At 60.6% G+C, this 27,704-nt stretch overlaps 1 protein-coding gene across 1 annotated transcript in view; it reads left to right on the top strand.

Annotated features, from left to right (window-relative positions):
- The first annotated feature begins 557 nt into the window (after positions 1 to 557).
- Positions 558 to 27,704, top strand: part of LOC140399439 (uncharacterized) — a 165,152-nt gene continuing 138,005 nt past the window's right edge. Inside the window, exons 1-3 of the mRNA XM_072489017.1 lie at positions 558 to 670; positions 10,315 to 10,388; positions 27,377 to 27,512. Coding sequence (XP_072345118.1) covers positions 27,403 to 27,512 — 110 coding nt within the window. The 5' untranslated portion in view covers positions 558 to 670; positions 10,315 to 10,388; positions 27,377 to 27,402. The remainder of the gene's footprint in view (positions 671 to 10,314; positions 10,389 to 27,376; positions 27,513 to 27,704) is intronic.

Below are 27,704 nucleotides of genomic sequence, written 5' to 3'. Positions count from 1 at the left end.
TCCCTCAGCACTGACCCTCCGACAGTGCGGCACTCCCTCAGCACTGACCCTCCGACATTGCGGCGCTCCCTCAGCACTGACCCTCCGACAGTGCGGCGCTCCCTCAGCACTGACCCTCCGACAGTGCGGCGCTCCCTCAGCACTGACCCTCCGACAGTGCGGCGCTCCCTCAGCACTGACCCTCCGACAGTGCGGCGCTCCCTCAGCACTGACCCTCCGACAGTGCGGCGCTCCCTCAGCACTGACCCTCCGACAGTGCGGCGCTCCCTCAGCACTGACCCTCCGACAGTGCGGCGCTCCCTCAGCACTGACCCTCCGACAGTGCGGCGCTCCCTCAGCACTGACCCTCCGACAGTGCGGCGCTCCCTCAGCACTGACCCTCCGACAGTGCGGCGCTCCCTCAGCTCTGTGGTGTAATGTGATGGTTTGGAACCCACCACCTGCCGACTCTGGAGGGTGGAGCACGGACGGGCTGACGAGCCAAGCTGCCGGCCCCGTGGTGAACTCCAGGGGGGTGTGGGGCTGAGTCAGCAGGGCCTCCCAGCCTCTCGCAGCTCCACCAGATGTCAGGGGGTGTGACTGAACAACCCGTGCGGCTCGTTGCGTGAGTGCTGAGGACTGTCTAGCCAGAGCCGCTTGCCAGATCTTCCCTCGAGTTTGTGGGTATACTGTAAGTATTGTAACCCCCCCCCCCCCCCCAACCGATTCTCCCCCCCTCCCCTCACAGCACTGTGGGGAGGGTACCTGTGTTCTATCGAGTTCTGGGGAAGGCGGGTGACTTGTTGACGTGTGTGGGACGTTTTCAGCTGCCGAGCTGAATTCACCCTGCAGCGACGATCTGTTGTGTGCTCGGGTACTTTCCCAGAGGTGCTGTCGCTCGCATGTTTCCCAGCTCAGCCTTGGCAGGTTATTCTCCCGCGCACCGCACCTCCCCACTGCACTTGTGGTTCCACCCCAGGCCTCCTTCCCACCGGTAAGCGGGCCCACGCCGCGCCGATGGGGGTCGACGGGATATCTGGCTGCGGTGAGCGCCGACTCCCTCACATTCCCGCTTGCCCGACGTCTCCCCCACCACCTTGTTGACACCTAGACGTCCGTATGGTACGGGCGTACTCTCCAGCCATGTCGGGGGGGGGGGGGGTTGGTCCCTGGCCGTGGCTCCGCACCGCCCTCCCCCGTACAGCCCTGCGCGCCTCACTCCACAGCCGAGGGGCAGATTGACGCCGAACGTAGTGAGGCTTTGCAACAGGCAGCCGGTTTGTGCTGCTGGTTTCCTGTCGGGTTGTTCAGTCAGGCCCCCCCCGCCCCCCCTCTCCCGTCCCGTAGCGACTCATTCCAATTGCAGTAACTCCAGTGACATGAAAGGGCCAATTGTTAATTGGGAGGGGAGCGAGAGATGAGCTTTGCTTTTTGTCCGGCTCTTTCACACCCTCGGGGCGGCTCGCAGTGCCTCCTGTCTAACAGAAGGACATTCTGCAGGGCTGTCATGCGGGAAGCGGACCGCCACTTTCGCGCACAGCGAGATCCAATAAACAGCAACGAGATAATACAATCGTTACTTTCAGTTGCTTGTTCGGGATGTTCTCTTTTGGGATTTCGGACACGCGGTGCGGAGCTCTGCCCCCATTCCAAATCGACAGTGCGGCGCTCCCTCAGCACTGACCCTCCGACAGTGCGGCGCTCCCTCAGCACTGACCCTCCCACAGTGCGGCGCTCCCTCAGCACTGACCCTCCGACAGTGCGGCGCTCCCTCAGCACTGACCCTCCGACAGTGCGGCGCTCCCTCAGCACTGACCCTCCGACAGTGCGGCGCTCCCTCAGCACTGACCCTCCGACAGTGCGGCGCTCCCTCAGCACTGACTCTCCGACAGTGCAGCGCTCCCTCAGCACTGACCCTCCGACAGTGCGGCACTCCCTCAGCACTGACCCTCCGACAGTGCGGCGCTCCCTCAGTACTGACCCTCCCACAGTGCGGCGCTCCCTCAGCACTGACCCTCCCACAGTGCGGCGCTCCCTCAGCACTGACCCTCCCACAGTGCGGCGCTCCCTCAGCACTGACCCTCCGACAGTGCGGCGCTCCCTCAGCACTGACTCTCCGACAGTGCAGCGCTCCCTCAGCACTGACCCTCCGACAGTGCGGCACTCCCTCAGCACTGACCCTCCGACAGTGCGGCGCTCCCTCAGCACTGACCCTCCTACAGTGCGGTGCCCCCCTCAGCACTGACCCTCCGACAGTGCGGGGCTCCCTCAGCACTGACCCTCCGACAGTGCGGCGCTCCCTCAGCACTGACCCTCCGACAGTGCGGCGCTCCCTCAGCACTGTCCCTCCGACAGTGCGGCGCTCCCTCAGCACTGACCCTCCGACAGTGCGGCGTTCCCTCAGCACTGACCCTCCGACAGTGCGGCGCTCCCTCAGCACTGACCCTCCGACAGTGCGGTGCTCCCTCAGCACTGGCCCTCCGACAGTGCGGCGCTCCCTCAGCACTGACCCTCCGACAGTGCGGTGCTCCCTCAGCACTGGCCCTCCGACAGTGCGGCGCTCCCTCAGCACTGACCCTCCGCCAGTGCGGCGCTCCCACAGCACTGACCCTCCGACAGTGCGGCGCTCCCTCAGCACTGACCCTCCGACAGTGCGGCGCTCACTCAGCACTGACCCTCTGACAGTGCGGCGCTCACTCAGCACTGACCCTCTGACAGTGCGGCGCTCCCTCAGTTCTGACTCTCCGAGAGTGCGGCGCTCCCTCAGCACTGACCCTCCGACAGTGCGGCGCTCCCTCAGTACTGACTCTCCGAGAGTGCGGCGCTCCCTCAGCACTGACCCTCCGACAGTGCGGCGCTCCCTCAGCACTGACCCTCCGACAGTGCGGTGCTCCCTCAGCACTGGCCCTCCGACAGTGCGGCGTTCTTTCAACGCTCGCCCCGTGTCTGTATTATGCGGATCGAGTCTTTGGAATGGGAGTGGAACACATGACCTTTTGACTCAGTGGTGTGAGTCAGAGCCACGGAGACGAGCGTGTGTGCCGTTCTGTAAAGGCTCGGATGATTCTTATCGCTTGTGTGTCTCCACTCCATTTGTTCACAAATCTCGGTGGCAGCACAGGAAGGCCAAGGGAGCGCACTAGTGGTGCGAGCGGGAAACTGCAGCTCAGTGAAATTGGAAGCAACACGGACGTGTCAGAACAGCGTGACTAAAAATGTGAGATCCTTTCAGGATGCCAGCAAGCATCGCTCAGCGACGCGCAGTCTGTGCTTCAGGCTCAATGGGCTGACGGTGCCTTCACTAATGAGGAGCAGTGGGGGAGTGAAACCGCAAATCCGGTCTTGTGCACCAGAAGGTCTGGTCAGAGCAAATTAAATGGCTCTTTTGAGTTCACCTACCTTTTTGTGGAAGCTGTTCTTCGATAGTAATCATGGAATGTTATACAGGCACCTGAGGCAGACGACAAAGCCCGTGTCAACTGATAAAGTGTCTTGCGACTGTGCAGTGCTCCTTCCTGACCCTCCGACGCTCCCTTACTCACCCTCCAACAGTGCGACGCTCCCTTCCTGACCCTCCGACAGTGCGGCACTCCCTTCCTGACCCTCCGACGGTGCGACGCTCCCTTACTGACACTCCGACAGTGCGACGCTCCCTTCCTGACCCTCCGACAGTGCGACGCTCCCTTACTGACTCTCCGACAGTGCGACGCTCCCTTACTGACTCTCCGACAGTGCGACGCTCCCTTACTGACTCTCCGACAGTGCGACGCTCCCTTCCTGACCCTCCGACAGTGCGATGCTCTCTTACTGACCCTCCGACAGTGTGTCGCTCCCTTACTGACCCTCCGACGGTGTGACGCTCCCTTACTGACTCTCCGACAGTGCGACGCTCCCTTCCTGACCCTCCGACAGTGCGACGCTCCCTTACTGACTCTCCGACAGTACGAGGCTCCCTTACTGACCCTCCGACAGTGCGACGCTCCCTTCCTGACCCTCCGACAGTGCGACGCTCCCTTACTGACTCTCCGACAGTACGAGGCTCCCTTACTGACACTCCGACAGTGCGACGCTCCCTTACCGACTCTCCGACAGTGCGACGCTCCCTTCCTGACCCTCCGACAGTGCGACGCTCCCTTACTGACCCTCCGACAGTGCGACGCTCCGTTACTGACCCTCCGACAGTGCGACGCTCCCTTTCTAACCCTCCGACAGTGCGACACTCCCTTACCGGCCCTCCGACAGTGCGACGCTCCCTTACTGACCCTCCGACAGTGCGACGCTCCCTTCCTGACCCTCCGACAGTGCGACGCTCCCTTTCTGACCCTCCGACAGTGCGACACTCCCTTACTGGCCCTCCGACAGTGCGGCGCTCCCTTACTGGCCCTCCGACAGTGCGGCGCTCCCTTACTGACTCTCCGACAGTGCGACGCTCCCTTCCTGACCCTCCGACAGTGCGATGCTCCCTTACTGACCCTCCGACAGTGCGACGCTCCCTTACTGACTCTCCGACAGTGCGACACTCCCTTCCTGACCCTCCGACAGTGCGACGCTCCCTTCCTGACCCTCCGACAGTGCGGCGCTCCCTTACTGGCCCTCCGACAGTGCGGCGCTCCCTTACTGACTCTCCGACAGTGCGACGCTCCCTTCCTGACCCTCCGACAGTGCGATGCTCCCTTACTGACCCTCCGACAGTGCGACGCTCCCTTACTGACTCTCCGACAGTGCGACACTCCCTTCCTGACCCTCCGACAGTGCGACGCTCCCTTCCTGACCCTCCGACAGTGCGACGCTCCCTTCCTGACCCTCCGACAGTGCGACGCTCCCTTACTGACTCTCCGACAGTGCGACGCTCCCTTACTGACTCTCCGACAGTGCGACGCTCCCTTACTGACTCTCCGACAGTGCGACGCTCCCTTCCTGACCCTCCGACAGTGCGACGCTCCCTTCCTGACCCTCCGACAGTGCGACGCTCCCTTCCTGACCCTCCGACAGTGCGACGCTCCCTTACTGACCCTCCGACGGTGTGACGCTCCCTTACTGACCCTCCGACGGTGTGACGCTCCCTTACTGACTCTCCGACAGTGCGACGCTCCCTTCCTGACCCTCCGACAGTGCGACGCTCCCTTACTGACCCTCCGACAGTGCGACGCTCCGTTACTGACCCTCCGACAGTGCGACGCTCCGTTACTGACCCTCCGACAGTGCGACGCTCCCTTTCTGACCCTCCGACAGTGCGACACTCCCTTCCTGACCCTCCGACAGTGCGACGCTCCCTTACTGACCGTCCGACAGTGCGACGCTCCGTTACTGACCCTCCGACAGTGCGACGCTCCCTTTCTGACCCTCCGACAGTGCGACACTCCCTTACTGGCCCTCCGACAGTGCGGCGCTCCCTTACTGACTCTCCGACAGCGCGACGCTCCCTTCCTGACCCTCCGACAGTGCGACGCTCCCTTACTGACTCTCCGACAGTGCGACGCTCCCTTCCTGACCCTCCGACAGTGCGACGCTCCCTTCCTGACCCTCCGACAGTGCGACGCTCCCTTACTGACCCTCCGACAGTGCGACGCTCCCTTACTGACTCTCGGACAGTGCGACGCTCCCTTACTGACCCTCCGACAGTGCGACGCTCCCTTACTGACCCTCCGACAGTGCGACGCTCCCTTACTGACCCTCCGACAGTGCGACGCTCCCTTACTGACCCTCCGACAGTGTGACACTCCCTTACTGACTCTCCGACAGTGCGACGCTCCCTTCCTGACCCTCCGACAGTGCGACGCTCCCTTACTGACCCTCCGACAGTGCGACGCTCCCTTACTGACCCTCCGACAGTGTGTCGCTCCCTTACTGACTCTCCGACAGTGCGACGCTCCCTTACTGACCCTCCGACAGTGTGTCGCTCCCTTACTGACTCTCCGACAGTGCGACGCTCCCTTGCTGACTCTCCGACAGTGCGCGCTCCCTTACTGACTCTCCGACAGTGCGACGCTCCCTTACTGACCCTCCGGCAGTGCGACGCTCCCTTCCTGACCCTCCGACAGTGCGACACTCCCTTCCTGACCCTCCGACAGTGCGACGCTCCCTTACTGACCCTCCGACAGTGCGACGCTCCCTTACTGACCCTCCGACAGTGCGACGCTCCCTTACTGACACTCCGACAGTGCGACGCTCCCTTCCTGACCCTCCGACAGTGCGACACTCCTTTCCTGACCCTCCGACAGTGCGACACTCCCTTACTGACCCTCCGACAGTGCGACGCTCCCTTACTGACACTCCGACAGTGCGACGCTCCCTTCCTGTCCCTCCGACAGTGCGACGCTCCCTTACTGACCCTCCGACAGTGCGACGCTCCCTTAATGACTCTCGGACAGTGCGACGCTCCCTTACTGACCCTCCGACAGTGCGACGCTCCCTTACTGACCCTCCGACAGTGTGTCGCTCCCTTACCTACTCTCCGACAGTGCGACGCTCCCTTACTGACTCTCCGATAGTACGAGGCTCCCTTACTGACCCTCCGACAGTGCGACGCTCCCTTAATGACTCTCGGACAGTGCGACGCTCCCTTACTGACCCTCCGACAGTGCGACGCTCCCTTAATGACTCTCGGACAGTGCGACGCTCCCTTACTGACCCTCCGACAGTGCGACGCTCCCTTACTGACCCTCCGACAGTGTGTCGCTCCCTTACCTACTCTCCGACAGTGCGACGCTCCCTTACTGACTCTCCGATAGTACGAGGCTCCCTTACTGACTCTCCGACAGTGCGACGCTCCCTTACTGACTCTCCGATAGTACGAGGCTCCCTTACTGACCCTCCGACAGTGCGACGCTCCCTTACTGACCCTCCGACAGTGCGACGCTCCCTTACTGACACTCCGACAGTGCGACGCTCCCTTCCTGACTCTCCGACAGTGCGACGCTCCCTTACTGACACTCCGACAGTGCGACGCTCCCTTACTGACCCTCCGACAGTGCGACGCTCCCTTTCTGACCCTCCGACAGTGCGACACTCCCTTCCTGACCCTCCGACAGTGCGACGCTCCCTTACTGACCCTCCGAAAGTGCGACGCTCCCTTACTGACCCTCCGAAAGTGCGACGCTCCCTTACTGTCTGTCCGACAGTGCGACGCTCCCTTACTGACTCTCCGACACCCCGACACTCCCTTACTGACTCTCCGACAGTGCGACGCTCCCTTCCTGAACCTCCGACAGTGTGAGTCTCCCTCAGCACTGACCCTCCGACAGTGCGGCGCTCCCTCAGCACTGACCCTCCGACAGTGCGGCGCTCCCTCAGCACTGACCCTCCGACAGTGCGACGCTCCCTTTCTGACCCTCCGACAGTGCGGCGCTCCCTCAGCACTGACCCTCCGACAGTGCGGCGCTCCCTCAGCACTGACCCTTCGACAGTGCGGTGCTCCCTTCCTGACCTTCCGACAGTGCGACGCTCCCTTACTGACCCTCCGACGGTGTGACGCTCCCTTACTGACCCTCCGACGGTGTGACGCTCCCTTACTGACTCTCCGACAGTGCGACGCTCCCTTACCGACTCTCCGACAGTGCGACGCTCCCTTCCTGACCCTCCGACAGTGCGACGCTCCCTTACTGACCCTCCGACAGTGCGACGCTCCGTTACTGACCCTCCGACAGTGCGACGCTCCCTTTCTGACCCTCCGACAGTGCGACACTCCCTTCCTGACCCTCCGACAGTGCGACGCTCCCTTACTGACCGTCCGACAGTGCGACGCTCCGTTACTGACCCTCCGACAGTGCGACGCTCCCTTTGTGACCCTCCGACAGTGCGACACTCCCTTACTGGCCCTCCGACAGTGCGGCGCTCCCTTACTGACTCTCCGACAGCGCGACGCTCCCTTCCTGACCCTCCGACAGTGCGACGCTCCCTTACTGACTCTCCGACAGTGCGACGCTCCCTTCCTGACCCTCCGACAGTGCGACGCTCCCTTCCTGACCCTCCGACAGTGCGACGCTCCCTTACTGACCCTCCGACAGTGCGACGCTCCCTTACTGACCCTCCGACAGTGCGACGCTCCCTTCCTGACCCTCCGACAGTGCGACGCTCCCTTCCTGACCCTCCGACAGTGCGACGCTCCCTTACTGACCCTCCGACAGTGCGACGCTCCCTTACTGACCCTCCGACAGTGTGTCGCTCCCTTACTGACTCTCCGACAGTGCGACGCTCCCTTACTGACCCTCCGACAGTGTGTCGCTCCCTTACTGACTCTCCGACAGTGCGACGCTCCCTTGCTGACTCTCCGACAGTGCGCGCTTCCTTACTGACTCTCCGACAGTGCGACGCTCCCTTACTGACCCTCCGACAGTGCGACGCTCCCTTCCTGACCCTCCGACAGTGCGACACTCCCTTCCTGACCCTCCGACAGTGCGACGCTCCCTTACTGACCCTCCGACAGTGCGACGCTCCCTTACTGACTCTCCGACAGTGCGACGCTCCCTTCCTGACCCTCCGACAGTGCGACACTCCCTTACTGACCCTCCGACAGTGCGACGCTCCCTTACTGACCCTCCGACAGTGCGACGCTCCCTTACTGACCCTCCGACAGTGCGACGCTCCCTTACTGACACTCCGACAGTGCGACGCTCCCTTCCTGACCCTCCGACAGTGCGACACTCCCTTCCTGACCCTCCGACAGTGCGACACTCCCTTACTGATCCTCCGACAGTGCGACGCTCCCTTACTGACACTCCGACAGTGCGACGCTCCCTTCCTGTCCCTCCGACAGTGCGACGCTCCCTTACTGACCCTCCGACAGTGCGACGCTCCCTTACTGACTCTCGGACAGTGCGACGCTCCCTTACTGACCCTCCGACAGTGCGACGCTCCCTTCCTGACCCTCCGACAGTGCGACGCTCCCTTACTGACCCTCCGACAGTGTGTCGCTCCCTTACCTACTCTCCGACAGTGCGACGCTCCCTTACTGACCCTCCGACAGTGTGTCGCTCCCTTACTGACTCTCCGACAGTGCGACGCTCCCTTACTGACTCTCCGACAGTGCGACGCTCCCTCCCTGACCCTCCGACAGTGCGACGCTCCCTTCCTGACGCTCCGACAGTGCGACGCTCCCTTACTGACCCTCCGACAGTGCGACGCTCCCTTCCTGACCCTCCAACAGTGCGACGCTCCCTTACTGACCCTCCGACATTGCGACGCTCCCTTACTGACCCTCCGACAGTGTGTCGCTCCCTTACTGACTCTCCGACAGTGCGACGCTCCCTTCCTGACCCTCCGACAGTGCGACACTCCCTTACTGACTCTCCGACAGTGCGACGCTCCCTTCCTGACCCTCCGACAGTGCGACGCTCCCTTCCTGACTCTCCGACAGTGCGACACTCCCTTACTGACTCTCCGACAGTACGAGGCTCCTTTACTGACACTCCGACAGTGCGACGCTCCCTTACTGACTCTCCAACAGTGCGACGCTCCCTTACTGACTCTCCGACAGTGCGACGCTCCCTTACTGACTCTCCGACAGTACGAGGCTCCCTTACTGACCCTCCGACAGTGCGACGCTCCCTTACTGACCCTCCGACAGTGCGACGCTCCCTTACTGACACTCCGACAGTGCGACGCTCCCTTCCTGACTCTCCGACAGTGCGACGCTCCCTTACTGACACTCCGACAGTGCGACGCTCCCTTACTGACCCTCCGACAGTGCGACGCTCCCTTACTGACCCTCCGACAGTGCGACGCTCCCTTACTGACCCTCCGACAGTGCGACGCTCCCTTACTGACCCTCCGACAGTGCGACGCTCCCTTACTGACCCTCCGAAAGTGCGACGCTCCCTTACTGTCTGTCCGACAGTGCGACGCTCCCTTACTGACTCTCCGACACCCCGACACTCCCTTACTGACTCTCCGACAGTGCGACGCTCCCTTCCTGAACCTCCGACAGTGTGAGTCTCCCTCAGCACTGACCCTCCGACAGTGCGGCGCTCCCTCAGCACTGACCCTCCGACAGTGCGGCGCTCCCTCAGCACTGACCCTCCGACAGTGCGACGCTCCCTTTCTGACCCTCCGACAGTGCGGCGCTCACTCAGCACTGACCCTCCGACAGTGCGGCGCTCCCTCAGCACTGACCCTTCGACAGTGCGGTGCTCCCTCAGCACTGACTCTCCGATAGTGCGGCGCTCCCTCAGCACTGACCCTCCGACAGTGCGGCGCTCCCTCAGCACTGACTCTCCGATAGTGCGGTGACTGGATTGGGAGTTGGAACCCGCCATGTAGGCCCAACAGTCGCAGAGCTGCCAGTGGTGTTTCAGTGTGAAAAGTGGATGTGTGATGGAATGTTTTTTTTGGTTTTAGGTATTTTGTCGCTCACATCAAGTGAATATTAGAATGCACACTGGCTTCAGAAGATAAGTGAAGACAAGAACCAGGTAATTCGATCTTTCTTTCGTGGGCAAATGCGTGGGAGTCCGGTGGGCAAAACTGGTCTGTGGCCAGGGTGTCGAAGGGGCTGTCCTCGCTTTCACGCAACTGTAGGAAGCCGCTTTTGGTCATCCCTCCTACCATCCCCACAACCCTCCAAGATCTCTGCGCCTCGCGAACATCGTCTGATTCCCATCATTCCACCACTGCCGTGCCTTAAGCTGCCTGGCCCGGGGGTGGGGGGGGGGGGGTGGGGTTCCTTAAGCTCTGGAATTCCATCCTAAATCTCACTATGTCTGTCTCTGTCTCATTCTTTGAGACGCTCCCCAGAAAGAGCTTTCGGTCAGCTGCCCCTAACATGTGGGTCGAGGTCAAATTCGGTCTGATGTTCGCTCCTGCGAAGTGCCTCGGGGATGTTGGAGGTGTGACTCCGGTGGTGGGCAGCCTGCCGCCCGGAGGCCACATGCGGCCTATCGGAGTTCTCAGTGTGGCCCACAAGATATATTGTTGGTCGGGCGCATGACTGCCGCCTTCCGCTGGTTTCCATCGGTGTTTTTATTCCCACCGGTTTGACTGAGGTGATGCACGAGTGAAGCGAGGGCGAGTGAAGCGGGGGCGAGTGAAGCGGGGGCGAGTGAAGCGGGGGCGAGTGATGCGGGGGCGAGTGATGCGGGGGCGAGTGAAGCGAGGGCGAGTGACGCCGGGGCGAGTGACGCCGGGGCCGAGTGACGCGGGGGCGAGTGACGCGGGGGCGAGTGAAGCGGGGGCGAGTGATGCGGGGGCGAGTGATGCGGGGGCGAGTGAAGCGAGGGCGAGTGACGCCGGGGCGAGTGACGCCGGGGCCGAGTGACGCGGGGGCGAGTGATGCGGGGGCGAGTGAAGCGGGGGCGAGTGATGCGGGGGCGAGTGATGCGGGGGCGAGTGAAGCGAGGGCGAGTGACGCCGGGCCGAGTGACGCCGGGGCGAGTGACGCCGGGGCCGAGTGACGCGGGGCCGAGTGACGCGGGGCCGAGTGACGCGGGGCCGAGTGACGCCGGGGTGAGTGACGCCGGGGCCGAGTGACGCCGGGGCGAGTGACGCGGGGCCGAGTGACCCCGGGGCGAGTGACGCGGGGCCGAGTGACGCGGGGGGCGAGTGAAGCGGGGGCGAGTGATGCGGGGGCGAGTGATGCGGGGGCGAGTGACGCGGGGCCGAGTGACCCCGGGGCGAGTGACGCGGGGCCGAGTGACGCCGGGGCCGAGTGAAGCGAGGGCGAGTGAAGCGAGGGCGAGTGAAGCGAGGGCGAGTGAAGCGGGGGCGAGTGAAGCGGGGGCGAGTGATGCGGGGCCGAGTGAAGCGAGGGCGAGTGACGCGGGGCCGAGTGAAGCGGGGGCGAGTGAAGCGGGGGCGAGTGATGCGGGGGCGAGTGATGCGGGGGCGAGTGACGCGGGGCCGAGTGACCCCGGGGCGAGTGACGCGGGGCCGAGTGACGCGGGGGCGAGTGACGCGGGGGCGAGTGACCCCGGGGCGAGTGACGCGGGGCCGAGTGAAGCGGAGGCGAGTGAAGCGGGGGCGAGTGACCCCGGGGCGAGTGACGCGGGGCCGAGTGACGCGGGGCCGAGTGAAGCGAGGGCGAGTGAAGCGGGGGCGAGTGACGCCGGGGCGAGTGACGCGGGGCCGAGTGACCCCGGGGCGAGTGACCCCGGGGCGAGTGACGCGGGGCCGAGTGACCCCGGGGCGAGTGACGCGGGGCCGAGTGACCCCGGGGCGAGTGACGCGGGGCCGAGTGACCCCGGGGCGAGTGACGAGGGGCCGAGTGACGCCGGGGCGAGTGACGCGGGGCCGAGTGACCCCGGGGCGAGTGACGCGGGGCCGAGTGACGCGGGGCCGAGTGACCCCGGGGCGAGTGACCCCGGGGCGAGTGACCCCGGGGCGAGTGACGCGGGGCCGAGTGACCCCGGGGCGAGTGACGAGGGGCCGAGTGACGCCGGGGCGAGTGACGCGGGGCCGAGTGACCCCGGGGCGAGTGACGCGGGGCCGAGTGACGCGGGGGCGAGTGAAGCGGGGGCGAGTGACCCCGGGCCGAGTGACGCCGGGGCCGAGTGACGCCGGGGCCGAGTGAAGCGGGGCCGAGTGACGCGGGGCCGAGTGACGCGGGGCGAGTGACGCGGGGCCGAGTGACGCGGGGCCGAGTGACCCCGGGGCGAGTGACGCGGGGCCGAGTGAAGCGAGGCCGAGTGACCCCGGGGCGAGTGACGCGGGGCCGAGTGACGCGGGGCCGAGTGACCCCGGGGCGAGTGACGCGGGGCCGAGTGAAGCGAGGCCGAGTGACCCCGGGGCGAGTGACGCGGGGGCGAGTGACGCCGGGGCCGAGTGACGCCGGGGCCGAGTGACCCCGGGGCGAGTGACGCGGGGCCGAGTGACGCCGGGGCCGAGTGAAGCGAGGGCGAGTGAAGCGAGGGCGAGTGAAGCGAGGGCGAGTGAAGCGGGGGCGAGTGACGCCGGGGCGAGTGACGCCGGGGCGAGTGACGCGGGGGCGAGTGAAGCGAGGGCGAGTGAAGCGAGGGCGAGTGAAGCGAGGGCGAGTGACCCCGGGGCCGAGTGACGCCGGGGCGAGTGTCACCGGACAAGATTAGCATGGGTTTAGTGATGAGCTCAACAAAGGAAAGGCATTGCCATGGCACAAGGTCTGGCCATTAGGGGAGGGGAACAGGTTTAAGGTTAAGTGCGGTGGTGTATTGGTGATCTGACAAAGAACTTTTTTTAAATAGTGGGGGGGGGGGGGGGGGAGTGGGGGGGGATGGGTGTTGTTGGGGAATAGAGACTGACTGCATTGGTCCATGGGAGAGGCAGCATTGACTCAATGGGCCGAATGGCCTCCGCCTGTACTGTGTGTGGCTCCCCAGGGTCCGTCATTAAGCAGCGGACTGGATTTGTGTTCGAGTGCCGGTCCCCCGGTTTCTCGCCCCGCCCCTGCCCATGGGTAAAGTAAACCCTCCCCCCGCAATGTGACTTATCGTTTGTAAAATGCGTCAACATGTATAATGTTCGTGGCTGACTTGACAAAGCCAAGGACAGGTCAGTCTGGTTCAGTGTTCCGCCTCGCTACACCTGCCAAAACCGGGTTATATTTTCAGTATACATTTGCATTTGACAGTCTCGTGTTCCCAGGTGCGCACGGCCCGAAGGGTGTCAGAATGTTTCCAGCTCCTCGGTGTGCCCTGGCGAGGGGGAGGAGGGCCATAGACAGCGCACACTTTCCCCTTCTCCCCAGCTTGCGCGCACCCCTCAACACGCAGTCCTCGGCCTACGCCATTGCGCAACGCTCGGCCTAGGGAGGGCTCTTGGCACCAGGCCAGCCGGCTCCAGGCGGGCCGAGGAGTGGCTTTTAGCCGAGTGGCCAATCTTCCAGCAGCAGTTGGTGTTTATCTCGGTGCAGGGCCCCTGGGAATGGTCCGCGGAGAGAGGGAGGGAGAGGCCCTTGTGTAACGGAGCTGCTCCGAGAAAAGGCACATTCCGGAAGGAGGTGGGGCATCTTGGGAACGTGTTTGTGTTTCCCAGTGCTCAAGTTACAATTGGAGCTTTCTCTCTCTCTCTTCTTTCTTTTTCTCTCTCTCTCCTCGGCCTCTGGGAGGATCTGATTGGAGGTTGGGTGAGGGGGGAGCCACCCCTTCTCACCACTAGCCAGACCATGTCTTGATGCTTGTTTGTAACTTGTGGGCATCAGTCTTTCTGATCACTGAGGAAGTCGCACTGGAGCTTAGATAGGGCCGTGGCCTGACCGCACCTCCAGCGCTGCCCAGTTTGGGTTGACCGTCAGGCAGGGGGTTTGTTTTGGGTTGGGGGTGGAGAAACATTAACGCCCTGTAAGCGGAGCCGAGAGCAGCACAGAAACGTGCGAAAAGGGCCGTTCTACCCTTTGCATCTGCACGCCTGTCGGAGCAAGCGATTTGTCCCATTCCCACCGCCGATCCTTTGTTCCCATCCCCATCCCGAACCCTGCGATGAAAACACAAGATCGCTCGAGGGGATCCGTTCAGGTTCGGAGGGCGGACACTGCCTGATTGTTCGCCCGTCTGGTTCGACAGCTTTCCTGTGGCACGGTAGCACAAGTGGATAGCACTGTGGCGTCACAGCGCCAGGGTCCCAGGTTCGATTCCCGGCTTGGGTCACTGTCTGTGCGGAGTCTGCACATCCTCCCCGTGTCTGCGTGGGTTTCCTCCGGGTGCTCCGGTTTCCTCCCACAAGTCCCAAAAGACGTACTTGTTAGGTGAATTGGACATTCTGAATTCTCCCTCTGTGTACCCGAACAGGCGCCGGAGTGGCGACGAGGGCCGGTGCAGACTTGATGGGCCGAATGGCCTCCTTCTGCACTGTGAATTCCATGATTACTATGTCGCAACTTTGAGAAAAAGACAGATGGTGGGATGGGGGAAAGATTTGCATTGAGGCAATACAAGTGTGACATATTTTAGAAAAGATTTTTTTAAAAGGGCAGCGCGGCAGCACAGTGGTTAGCACAATTGCTTCACAGCTCCAGGGCCCCAGGTTCGGTTCCCGGCTTGGGTCACTGTCTGTGCGGAGTCTGCACGCTCTCCCCGTGTGTGCGTGGGTTTCCTCCGGGTGCTCCGGTTTCCTCCCACAGTCCAAAGATGTGCGGGTTAGGTGGATTGGCCATGATCAATTGCCCTTGGTATCCAAAAAGGTTAAGTGGGGGTTACGGGGATCGGGTAGAGACGTGGGCTTGAGTAGGGTGCTCTTTGTAAGGGCCGGTGCAGACTCGATGGGTCGAATGGCCTCCTTCTGCACTGTAAGTCCTATGATTTCACAGTCGCTTCGTTGCAGTGTTAATGTAAGTCTACTTGTGACACTAATAAAGATTATTATTATTAAATCTGCCATCCTTGCACCTTGATTTTACTTTCCTCATTTCATGGGGATGTGGCCGTCACTGGCAGTGGGGGTGAGGGGGGCAGGGCCTTGGTTCAAATCCCTCCACAGCAGCCGTTAGAATTTAAATACAATTCATAAAAGTCTGGAGTTATAAAGCTCTCCTCTGTAGCGGTGACTATGTTCATCGATTGCCGTAAAAACCCACCTGGTCCACTTGGGTCCCTTTAGGGTGAGGTAGGGTGAGGTCCCTACTACCTCACGGCGCCAGGGATCCGGGTTCAAATCCAGCCTTGGGTCACCGACAGAGTCGGTTTCCTCCAGGTCGGAGTGGGTTTCCTCCAGGTCCTCTGGTTTCCTCCCACGATCGGAAAAGGTGCAGATTAAGGTGCGTTGGCCATTTTAAAATTGCCCCTTCGAGAAGGGCACGGTGGCACAGTGGTTAGCACTGTTTCCTCATGGGGCTGAGGGCCCGGGTTCGAACCCAGCCCTGGGTCACTGTCCGTGTGGAGTTTGCACATTCTCCCCGTGTCTGCGTGGGTCTCACCCCCACAACCCAAAGATGTGCGGGGTAGGTGGATTGGCCGCGCTAAATTGCACTTGAATTGGAATTTTATTTTTAAATTGCTCCTTAGTGTCGGGGGATTTGTGGGTTCAGGTGGGTTATGTGGATATGGTGGGGCGGTGGGAGGGATGGTGCAGACCCAATGGGCAGAGCGACCCCCTTCTGCACCGTCAACATTTTATGGTTCTGTGGCAAAGGAAATCTGCCCTCCGCAACCCGACCTGGCCTAATTGTGACATTTAGCTGGCCACGAGGAAGTCGGAGCCGTGCTGGCAGACTCCCGGAGAAGAATAAAATGCAGGAACATCGTCAAACCGTGCAGCAGACATCTGATGAGGATTAACAAGCTACCAACGTAGCTACACCAAAGCTTAAATATCGGTTAGTAGCCATCGAAGGAATGTGGAACATTGAAAGGAGCTCGCTACGGGGTCCGGTACTCGTGTAGTGATTTTAATGTCGCTATCAATCGAGTACTGTATGCAGATCAATTTCCAGACCAATGCGGATCCGGATTCACAACCGTTTTTGACAATCATGAGACACAAAGGGCTATTCAGATGTAAAAGACTTCGATTTGGCATCACGTCCACACCCGCGTTGTTCCAACGTGCCATGGATCCAATTCTAAGCGCACAAGGAAGAGTCCAGTGCGGCTTAGACGACATCTTACTCGAAAGAACGAAGAAGAGCATCTTCAAAAATGTAGGCGCTGCACTCCAGAGGATTACAGACTGCGAGGACGGAGGATAAATGTGAGTTCTTCAAGTCTTCAATGAATACCTGGGGCACGTCACAGATGCAAAGCGATTGCACAAATCACCGTCAGAAGTAAAAGCCATAAGTGAGGCACCTGCACCTCAAACGCAACTCAGTTTAGTTTGTTTTGGGGCTTATGAAACTGTTACAGAGGGTTCGTCCCTAATCTAGTCACAATTCTCGAAACCTATTGTGTCGAAACAGGAAATGAAATTGAGTGGATTTGTGCGAGAATGTCTCCGTAACAGCTGTTACGACACCCTGGGCTAGTGCACGGTTAATTCCCACGTGCCCCGGAGTCACAACACAAATGAATTCACCAGTAATTCTGATTGGCTGCCCAATAATTACAGTCACCCGGTTTGTAAGTTTAAACACAATTCCTGTTTATTTAGAACAATTTTCATGAAATGTGCGGCAAATACAGTTGGTTGACTCTTAACTCATTCCCAACTCCCTCGCTTTAACTTGCCCCCCCACCCTCTATATCCACACACACAAGACAGACAAACACTGAGGGGTGGAAAGGGGTCAAAATAATAAGCAGAAGGGAAAAAGGGTCTTTGTTCAGATGGTAATTTTTCCTTCACAGCCTCCTCAGCCTGTAATGGTCTTCTGTAGATTTTTTGCATCCATGTTCTCTGCGATGTCGGACGTACAGCACTCACAGCTTCTCTGGAGAGAGAGTAGCCAGTTCGGGTCTTTGTTTGCAGTCTGTACTGGTTTCCCTGCAGATAGATTCATTCAGATACTTTGCAGGTTCAGAGATACGATACCCACAGGTTTTCCGGATAGAAACACTGAGGAAAGTGAGTGGGACCTTCCCTGTAAGCTGCCGGGAGTCAGCTGAAACTCCTTGGGGCTCTGAAAAGCGTTCCACTGGGATAGGATCCAATCGCCACCCATTCCCGGGCAGAGTATGACCTTTTGGACCCACACCGGCCAACCAATTAAATCGAGTCCCACCCCATCTCTTTCTCTCTTTGGTGCCAACAAGCCTGAGGCCTCCTGTTCAAAGCAGCAGGAAATAGAATTCTCTCCAATAACGTCTCAACTCTGCTGCTTGTCCCGTTCGTCACCCGTGAATCAAAAATCAGAACGGCAAAATAAAAGGAAGAGAAATTAAGGGAATAAACAGCAAATATCAAAGCTAAAGAGACACGACTAAAGTCAGAACTCCTGACGCAGTTACCCTTGCAAATGGCCTGCGACACACCAAATGGGGTGGGACCAGTGGTTCCGCATTGTGGTTCCTCCCCCCTCCCCCACCCCACCCTCCCTCTGGTCTGCCCCGCCCTCTCCCTCCCTCTGGTCTGCCCCCCCCCCCACCCTCCCTCTGGTCTGCCCCCTCCCCCACCACCCTCCCTCTGGTCTGCCCCCCCCACCCTCCCTCTGTTTTGCCCCACCCCCATCCTCCCTCTGGTCTGCCCCACCCCCACCCTCCCTCTGGTCTGCCCCACCCCCACCCTCCCTCTGGTCTGCCCCACCCCCACCCTCCCTCTGGTCTGCCCCACCCCCACCCTCCCTCTGGTCTGCCCCGCCCCACCCTCCCTCTGGTCTGCCCCCCCCACCCTCCCTCTGGTCTGCCCCCCCCACCCTCCCTCTGGTCTGCCCCCCCGCAAACACCGAGTCAACCCCCAAACACCGAGTCAACCCCCAAACACCGAGTCAAACCCCAAACACCGAGTCAACCTCCAAACCCCGAGTCAACCCCCAAACACCGAGTCAACCCCCAAACACCGAGTCAACCCCCAAACACCGAGTCAACCCCCAAACACCGAGTCAACCTCCAAACACCGAGTCAACCTCCAAACACCGAGTCAACCCCCAAACACCGAGTCAACCCCCAAACACCGAGTCAACCCCCAAACACCGAGTCAACCCCCAAACACCGAGTCAACCCCCAAACACCGAGTCAACCCCCAAACACCGAGTCAACCCCCAAACACCGAGTCAACCCCCAAACACCGAGTCAACCTCCAAACACCGAGTCAACCTCCAAACACCGAGTCAACCCCCAAACACCGAGTCAACCCCCAAACACCGAGTCAACCCCCAAACACCGAGTCAACCCCCAAACACCGAGTCAACCCCCAAACACCGAGTCAACCCCCAAACACCGAGTCAACCCCCAAACACCGAGTCAACCCCCAAACCCCGAGTCAACCCCCAAACACCGAGTCAACCCCCAAACACCGAGTCAACCCCCAAACACCGAGTCAACCCCCAAACCCCGAGTCAACCCCCAAACCCCGAGTCAACCCCCAAACACCGAGTCAACCTCCAAACACCGAGTCAACCTCCAAACACCGAGTCAACCCCCAAACACCGAGTCAACCTCCAAACACCGAGTCAACCTCCAAACACCGAGTCAACCCCCAAACACCGAGTCAACCCCCAAACCCCGAGTCAACCCCCAAACACCGAGTCAACCGCCAAACACCGAGTCAACCGCCAAACACCGAGTCAACCTCCAAACACCGAGTCAACCTCCAAACACCGAGTCAACCGCCAAACACCGAGTCAACCCCCAAACACCGAGTCAACCCCCAAACACCGAGTCAACCCCCAAACACCGAGTCAACCCCCAAACACCGAGTCAACCCCCAAACACCGAGTCAACCCCCAAACACCGAGTCAACCCCCAAACACCGAGTCAACCCCCAAACACCGAGTCAACCTCCAAACACCGAGTCAACCCCCAAACACCGAGTCAACCCCCAAACACCGAGTCAACCTCCAAACACCGAGTCAACCCCCAAACACCGAGTCAACCCCCAAACACCGAGTCAACCCCCAAACACCGAGTCAACCCCCAAACACCGAGTCAACCTCCAAACACCGAGTCAACCCCCGAACCCCGAGTCAACCCCCAAACACCGAGTCAACCCCCAAACACCGAGTCAACCTCCAAACACCGAGTCAACCTCCAAACACCGAGTCAACCGCCAAACACCGAGTCAACCCCCAAACACCGAGTCAACCCCCAAACACCGAGTCAACCTCCAAACACCGAGTCAACCCCCAAACACCGAGTCAACCCCCAAACACCGAGTCAACCTCCAAACACCGAGTCAACCCCCGAACCCCGAGTCAACCCCCAAACACCGAGTCAACCCCCAAACACCGAGTCAACCTCCAAACACCGAGTCAACCTCCAAACACCGAGTCAACCGCCAAACACCGAGTCAACCCCCAAACACCGAGTCAACCCCCAAACACCGAGTCAACCCCCGAACACCGAGTCAACCCCCAAACACCGAGTCAACCTCCAAACACCGAGTCAACCCCCGAACCCCGAGTCAACCCCCAAACACCGAGTCAACCCCCAAACACCGAGTCAACCTCCAAACACCGAGTCAACCTCCAAACACCGAGTCAACCTCCAAACACCGAGTCAACCGCCAAACACCGAGTCAACCCCCAAACCCCGAGTCAACCCCCAAACCCCGAGTCAACCCCCAAACCCCGAGTCAACCCCCAAACACCGAGTCAACCCCCAAACACCGAGTCAACCCCCAAACCCCGAGTCAACCTCCAAACACCGAGTCAACCTCCAAACACCGAGTCAACCTCCAAACACCGAGTCAACCCCCAAACACCGAGTCAACCCCCGAACACCGAGTCAACCTCCAAACCCCGAGTCAACCTCCAAACACCGAGTCAACCTCCAAACACCGAGTCAACCCCCAAACACCGAGTCAACCCCCAAACACCGAGTCAACCCCCAAACCCCGAGTCAACCCCCAAACACCGAGTCAACCCCCGAACACCGAGTCAACCCCCGAACACCGAGTCAACCCCCAAACACCGAGTCAACCCCCAAACACCGAGTCAACCCCCGAACACCGAGTCAACCTCCAAACACCGAGTCAACCCCCAAACCCCGAGTCAACCTCCAAACACCGAGTCAACCTCCAAACACCGAGTCAACCTCCAAACACCGAGTCAACCCCCGAACACCGAGTCAACCCCCGAACACCGAGTCAACCCCCAAACACCGAGTCAACCCCCGAACACCGAGTCAACCTCCAAACACCGAGTCAACCTCCAAACACCGAGTCAACCTCCAAACACCGAGTCAACACCCAAACACCGAGTCAACCCCCGAACACCGAGTCAACCCCCAAACACCGAGTCAACCCCCAAACACCGAGTCAACCCCCGAACACCGAGTCAACCTCCAAACACCGAGTCAACCTCCAAACACCGAGTCAACACCCAAACACCGAGTCAAACCCCAAACACCGAGTCAACCTCCAAACACCGAGTCAACCCCCAAACACCGAGTCAACCTCCAAACACCGAGTCAAACCCCAAACACCGAGTCAACCTCCAAACACCGAGTCAACCGCCAAACACCGAGTCAACCCCCAAACACCGAGTCAACCCCCAAACCCCGAGTCAACCCCCAAACACCGAGTCAACCCCCAAACCCCGAGTCAACCGCCAAACACCGAGTCAACCCCCAAACACCGAGTCAACCCCCAAACCCCGAGTCAACCCCCAAACACCGAGTCAACCCCCAAACACCGAGTCAACCCCCAAACACCGAGTCAACCTCCAAACACCGAGTCAAACCCCAAACACCGAGTCAACCCCCAAACACCGAGTCAACCTCCAAACACCGAGTCAACCCCCAAACACCGAGTCAACCCCCAAACACCGAGTCAAACCCCAAACACCGAGTCAACCCCCAAACCCCGAGTCAACCCCCAAACACCGAGTCAACCCCCAAACACCGAGTCAACCGCCAAACACCGAGTCAACCCCCAAACACCGAGTCAACCTCCAAACACCGAGTCAACCCCCAAACACCGAGTCAACCGCCAAACACCGAGTCAACCCCCCAAACACCGAGTCAACCCCCAAACACCGAGTCAAACCCCAAACACCGAGTCAACCTCCAAACACCGAGTCAACCTCCAAACCCCGAGTCAACCTCCAAACACCGAGTCAAACCCCAAACACCGAGTCAACCCCCAAACACCGAGTCAACCCCCAAACACCGAGTCAACCTCCAAACACCGAGTCAACCCCCAAACACCGAGTCAAACCCCAAACACCGAGTCAAACCCCAAACACCGAGTCAACCCCCAAACACCGAGTCAACCCCCAAACCCCGAGTCAACCCCCAAACACCGAGTCAAACCCCAAACACCGAGTCAACCTCCAAACACCGAGTCAACCCCCAAACACCGAGTCAACCCCCAAACCCCGAGTCAACCCCCAAACCCCGAGTCAACCTCCAAACACCGAGTCAACCCCCAAACACCGAGTCAACCCCCAAACACCGAGTCAACCCCCAAACACCGAGTCAACCCCCGAACCCCGAGTCAACCCCCGAACCCCGAGTCAACCCCCAAACACCGAGTCAACCCCCGAACACCGAGTCAACCCCCAAACACCGAGTCAACCCCCGAACCCCGAGTCAACCCCCAAACCCCGAGTCAACCCCCAAACACCGAGTCAACCCCCAAACACCGAGTCAACCCCCAAACACCGAGTCAACCCCCAAACACCGAGTCAACCTCCAAACACCGAGTCAACCCCCGAACCCCGAGTCAACCCCCGAACCCCGAGTCAACCCCCAAACACCGAGTCAACCCCCGAACACCGAGTCAACCGCCAAACCCCGAGTCAACCCCCAAACACCGAGTCAACCCCCAAACACCGAGTCAACCCCCGAACACCGAGTCAACCGCCAAACCCCGAGTCAAACCCCAAACACCGAGTCAACCTCCAAACCCCGAGTCAACCTCCAAACACCGAGTCAACCCCCAAACACCGAGTCAACCCCCAAACACCGAGTCAACCCCCAAACACCGAGTCAACCCCCAAACACCGAGTCAAACCCCAAACACCGAGTCAAACCCCAAACACCGAGTCAACCCCCAAACACCGAGTCAACCTCCAAACCCCGAGTCAACCTCCAAACACCGAGTCAACCCCCAAACACCGAGTCAACCCCCAAACACCGAGTCAACCCCCAAACACCGAGTCAACCTCCAAACACCGAGTCAACCCCCAAACACCGAGTCAACCGCCAATCACCGAGTCAACCCCCAAACACCGAGTCAACCCCCAAACACCGAGTCAACCCCCAAACACCGAGTCAACCTCCAAACACCGAGTCAACCCCCAAACACCGAGTCAACCCCCAAACACCGAGTCAACCCCCGAACACCGAGTCAACCCCCGAACCCCGAGTCAACCCCCAAACACCGAGTCAACCTCCAAACACCGAGTCAACCCCCAAACCCCGAGTCAACCCCCAAACCCCGAGTCAACCCCCAAACACCGAGTCAACCCCCAAACCCCGAGTCAACCCCCAAACACCGAGTCAAACCCCAAACACCGAGTCAACCTCCAAACACCGAGTCAACCCCCAAACACCGAGTCAACCCCCAAACACCGAGTCAACCCCCAAACACCGAGTCAACCTCCAAACACCGAGTCAACCCCCAAACACCGAGTCAACCCCCAAACACCGAGTCAACCCCCAAACCCCGAGTCAACCTCCAAACACCGAGTCAACCTCCAAACACCGAGTCAACCTCCAAACCCCGAGTCAACCGCCAAACACCGAGTCAACCCCCAAACACCGAGTCAACCCCCAAACACCGAGTCAACCCCCAAACACCGAGTCAACCCCCAAACACCGAGTCAACCCCCAAACACCGAGTCAACCGCCAAACACCGAGTCAACCCCCAAACACCGAGTCAACCCCCAAACACCGAGTCAACCCCCAAACACCGAGTCAACCCCCAAACACCGAGTCAAACCCCAAACACCGAGTCAACCCCCAAACCCCGAGTCAACCTCCAAACACCGAGTCAACCCCCAAACCCCGAGTCAACCCCCAAACACCGAGTCAACCCCCAAACACCGAGTCAACCCCCAAACACCGAGTCAACCCCCAAACACCGAGTCAACCCCCAAACACCGAGTCAACCTCCAAACACCGAGTCAAACCCCAAACCCCGAGTCAACCGCCAAACACCGAGTCAACCCCCAAACACCGAGTCAACCTCCAAACACCGAGTCAACCCCCGAACACCGAGTCAACCCCCAAACACCGAGTCAACCTCCAAACACCGAGTCAACCTCCAAACACCGAGTCAAACCCCAAACACCGAGTCAAACCCCAAACACCGAGTCAACCCCCAAACACCGAGTCAACCTCCAAACACCGAGTCAACCCCCGAACACCGAGTCAACCCCCGAACACCGAGTCAACCTCCAAACACCGAGTCAAACCCCAAACACCGAGTCAACCTCCAAACACCGAGTCAACCTCCAAACCCCGAGTCAACCTCCAAACACCGAGTCAACCTCCAAACACCGAGTCAACCTCCAAACACCGAGTCAACCCCCAAACACCGAGTCAACCCCCAAACACCGAGTCAACCCCCAAACACCGAGTCAACCTCCAAACACCGAGTCAACCTCCAAACACCGAGTCAACCTCCAAACACCGAGTCAACCCCCAAACACCGAGTCAAACCCCAAACACCGAGTCAACCCCCAAACACCGAGTCAACCTCCAAACACCGAGTCAACCCCCAAACACCGAGTCAAACCCCAAACACCGAGTCAACCCCCAAACACCGAGTCAACCCCCAAACACCGAGTCAACCGCCAAACACCGAGTCAACCTCCAAACACCGAGTCAACCCCCAAACACCGAGTCAAACCCCAAACACCGAGTCAACCTCCAAACACCGAGTCAACCCCCAAACACCGAGTCAACCCCCAAACCCCGAGTCAACCCCCAAACACCGAGTCAACCTCCAAACACCGAGTCAACCCCCAAACACCGAGTCAACCCCCGAACCCCGAGTCAACCCCCGAACCCCGAGTCAACCCCCAAACACCGAGTCAACCCCCAAACCCCGAGTCAACCCCCAAACACCGAGTCAACCCCCAAACACCGAGTCAACCCCCAAACCCCGAGTCAACCCCCAAACACCGAGTCAACCCCCAAACCCCGAGTCAACCCCCAAACACCGAGTCAACCCCCAAACACCGAGTCAACCCCCAAACACCGAGTCAACCCCCAAACCCCGAGTCAACCCCCAAACACCGAGTCAACCTCCAAACACCGAGTCAACCCCCAAACACCGAGTCAACCCCCAAACACCGAGTCAACCTCCAAACCCCGAGTCAACCTCCAAACACCGAGTCAACCCCCAAACACCGAGTCAACCTCCAAACACCGAGTCAACCCCCAAACCCCGAGTCAACCCCCAAACACCGAGTCAACCCCCAAACACCGAGTCAACCCCCAAACACCGAGTCAACCCCCAAACACCGAGTCAACCCCCAAACACCGAGTCAACCCCCAAACACCGAGTCAACCCCCAAACACCGAGTCAACCCCCAAACCCCGAGTCAACCTCCAAACACCGAGTCAACCCCCAAACCCCGAGTCAACCCCCAAACCCCGAGTCAACCCCCGAACCCCGAGTCAACCTCCAAACACCGAGTCAACCTGCAGTTGAGACAACTAAGGAAGACTTTCGAAGTCAACCAGAAGCTGCAGTCAACATGAGAAAGCAGACCTCCGAAATGTCTAACGTGTTTGTTAATTGCTGATATTGTGAACCTTGGTTGTTACCGTTCGATACTGAGCTTCAGTGCATGAAGCCAACATGTAAAGGGGGAGGGAAAGCATTGGGTATTCATGTTTGTTTAAGAGTCTGCTCACGTGACCTATTGACGGTATCATCGGTCGTTTGCGAGGGCAAAGGGGTAGTCTACCGTTCCAGCCTGCCGTGCAAACACGTTCCCAATAAAGCTCCTGTTTGTCTGGTATCTTCGTGGTCCGCAAGCCCAGCCTTTAAAAATAGCACCCACAAAGTGGCGACGAGGAGGTCGGAACCACGCTGGCAGACTCCCGGAGAAGTGGGGGGGCGGGGGCTGCAAATCTGTAAGCCTGTGCCATTTGAAAAAAAACCCACATTCTTATTGACCTGTGGAGCAGCATTGAAGGGCCGAGTGGTCGACTCCTGCTCCCTTGTCCGATGAGCCCAGAGGAAGAAACCTCAGCGTCAGACCGGGATCTCGCAAATCTGTGTCCGTGCAAACCTCGTGCCCGATTCTCGCTCCTTTGCCTCAAGCCTCAATTTTAGGCAGTTTCCCTCCCCTCTCGGACAGTTACTTCATTCCACCCCTCCCACCCTCTCCCTGAGGTGGCCTTGACAAGGCCTCAGGCCTCTGTTTACAGAGGTTGCAGTTCGAAAGGGATCAGGCGAACCTACGCAAATGGGAGGAACTTTCACAGCTACCACGCTCTTTACTCCAGAAAATGTCCAACCCATTTGTTTCAGCATCCCCTGACTATGTGCAACCAGCTGACCTAATGGCCTAACATTGGGAACAAATTGACTGCCTTAATTTCCCCGTGGTCCTTGACGTATGCTTGGTTTCATTCTGACTATTTATCTCTCTCTCTCTCTCTCTCTCCTCTCTCTCTCTCTGCCGCCCCTCCCCTCGCCTCTCGCTCCCCTCGCCTCTCGCTCCCCTTGCCTCCCTCTCGCTCCCCTCGCCTCCCTCTCGCTCCCCTCGCCTCACCTCTCGCTCCCCTCGCCTCACCTCTCGCTCCCCTCGCCTCTCTCTCGCTCCCCTCGCCTCGCCTCTCGCTCCCCTCACCTCTCGCTCCCCTCGCCTCCCTCTCCCCTCGCCTCCCTCTCGCTCCCCTCGCCTCCCTCTCGCTCCCCTCACCTCTCGCTCCCCTCGCCTCCCTCTCCCTCTCGCTCCCCTCGCCTCACCTCTCGCTCCCCTCGCCTCCCTCTCGCTCCCCTCGCCTCACCTCTCGCTCCTCTCTCTCTCTGCCGCCCCTCCCCTCGCCTCTCGCTCCCCTCGCCTCTCGCTCCCCTTGCCTCCCTCTCGCTCCCCTCGCCTCCCTCTCGCTCCCCTCGCCTCACCTCTCGCTCCCCTCGCCTCACCTCTCGCTCCCCTCGCCTCCCTCTCGCTCCCCTCGCCTCGCCTCTCGCTCCACTCGCCTCCCTCTCCCCTCGCCTCCCTCTCGCTCCCCTCGCCTCCCTCTCGCTCCCCTCGCCTCCCTCTCGCTCCCCTCACCTCTCGCTCCCCTCGCCTCCCTCTCCCTCTCGCTCCCCTCGCCTCACCTCTCGCTCCCCTCGCCTCCCTCTCCCTCTCGCTCCCCTCGCCTCACCTCTCGCTCCCCTCGCCTCCCTCTCGCTCCCCTCGCCTCGCCTCTCGCTCCCCTCACCTCTCGCTCCCCTCACCTCTCGCTCCCCTCGCCTCGCCTCTCGCTCCCCTCACCTCTCGCTCCCCTCACCTCTCGCTCCCCTCGCCTCCCTCTCGCTCCCCTCGCCTCCCTCTCGCTCCCCTCGCCTCCCTCTCGCTCCCCTCGCCTCCCTCTTGCTCCCCTCGCCTCCCTCTCGCTCCCCTCGCCTCCCTCTCGCTCCCCTCGCCTCCCTCTCGCTCCCCTCGCCTCCCTCTCGCTCCCCTCGCCTCCCTCTTGCTCCCCTCGCCTCCCTCTCGCTCCCCTCACCTCTCGCTCCCCTCGCCTCCCTCTCGCTCCCCTCGCCTCCCTCTCGCTCGCCTCGCCTCCCTCTCGCTCCCCTCGCCTCCCTCTCGCTCCCCTCGCCTCCCTCTCGCTCCCCTCGCCACCCCCCTCGCTCCCCTCGCCTCCCTCTCGCTCCCCTCGCCTCCCTCTCGCTCCCCTCGCCACCCCCTCGCTCCCCTCGCCACCCCCTCGCTCCCCTCGCCACCCCCTCGCTCCCCTCGCCACCCCCTCGCCCCCCTCGCCACCCCCTCGCCCCTCTCTCTCCCAGTGTTGAGAGGATCTGACCTGCTGACCATGTCGGAGGGATGGGAGGACTGCCCGGTGCTGCCGGTGGGTTGGAAACGGCGCGAGGTGTATCGAAGATCTGGAGCCACCATCGGGAAGTCCGACACTTACTACATGAGGTACGGAGTGGGGGTGGGAGAGGGAGCCCCCCTCCACCTGTTCTCAATGATGTCTCATGGGTGCTGAGGGGGGGGGGTCTGAACGCAACCTGCTTTGGTCAAGCCCGTGGAAGCTGCCCTTCAGAATTGCCCAAAGTGGCCTGGAGTCACGTTGCAATCTTTCTACATGTGAAGCAGCCCCTCCCCCAGGAC

This window comes from Scyliorhinus torazame, chromosome 22 (genome assembly GCF_047496885.1).
Source record: "Scyliorhinus torazame isolate Kashiwa2021f chromosome 22, sScyTor2.1, whole genome shotgun sequence".
NCBI lineage: Eukaryota > Metazoa > Chordata > Chondrichthyes > Carcharhiniformes > Scyliorhinidae > Scyliorhinus > Scyliorhinus torazame.
Note: the sequence above shows the minus strand (reverse complement) of the source record. Positions and strands in the feature narration are given on the sequence as shown.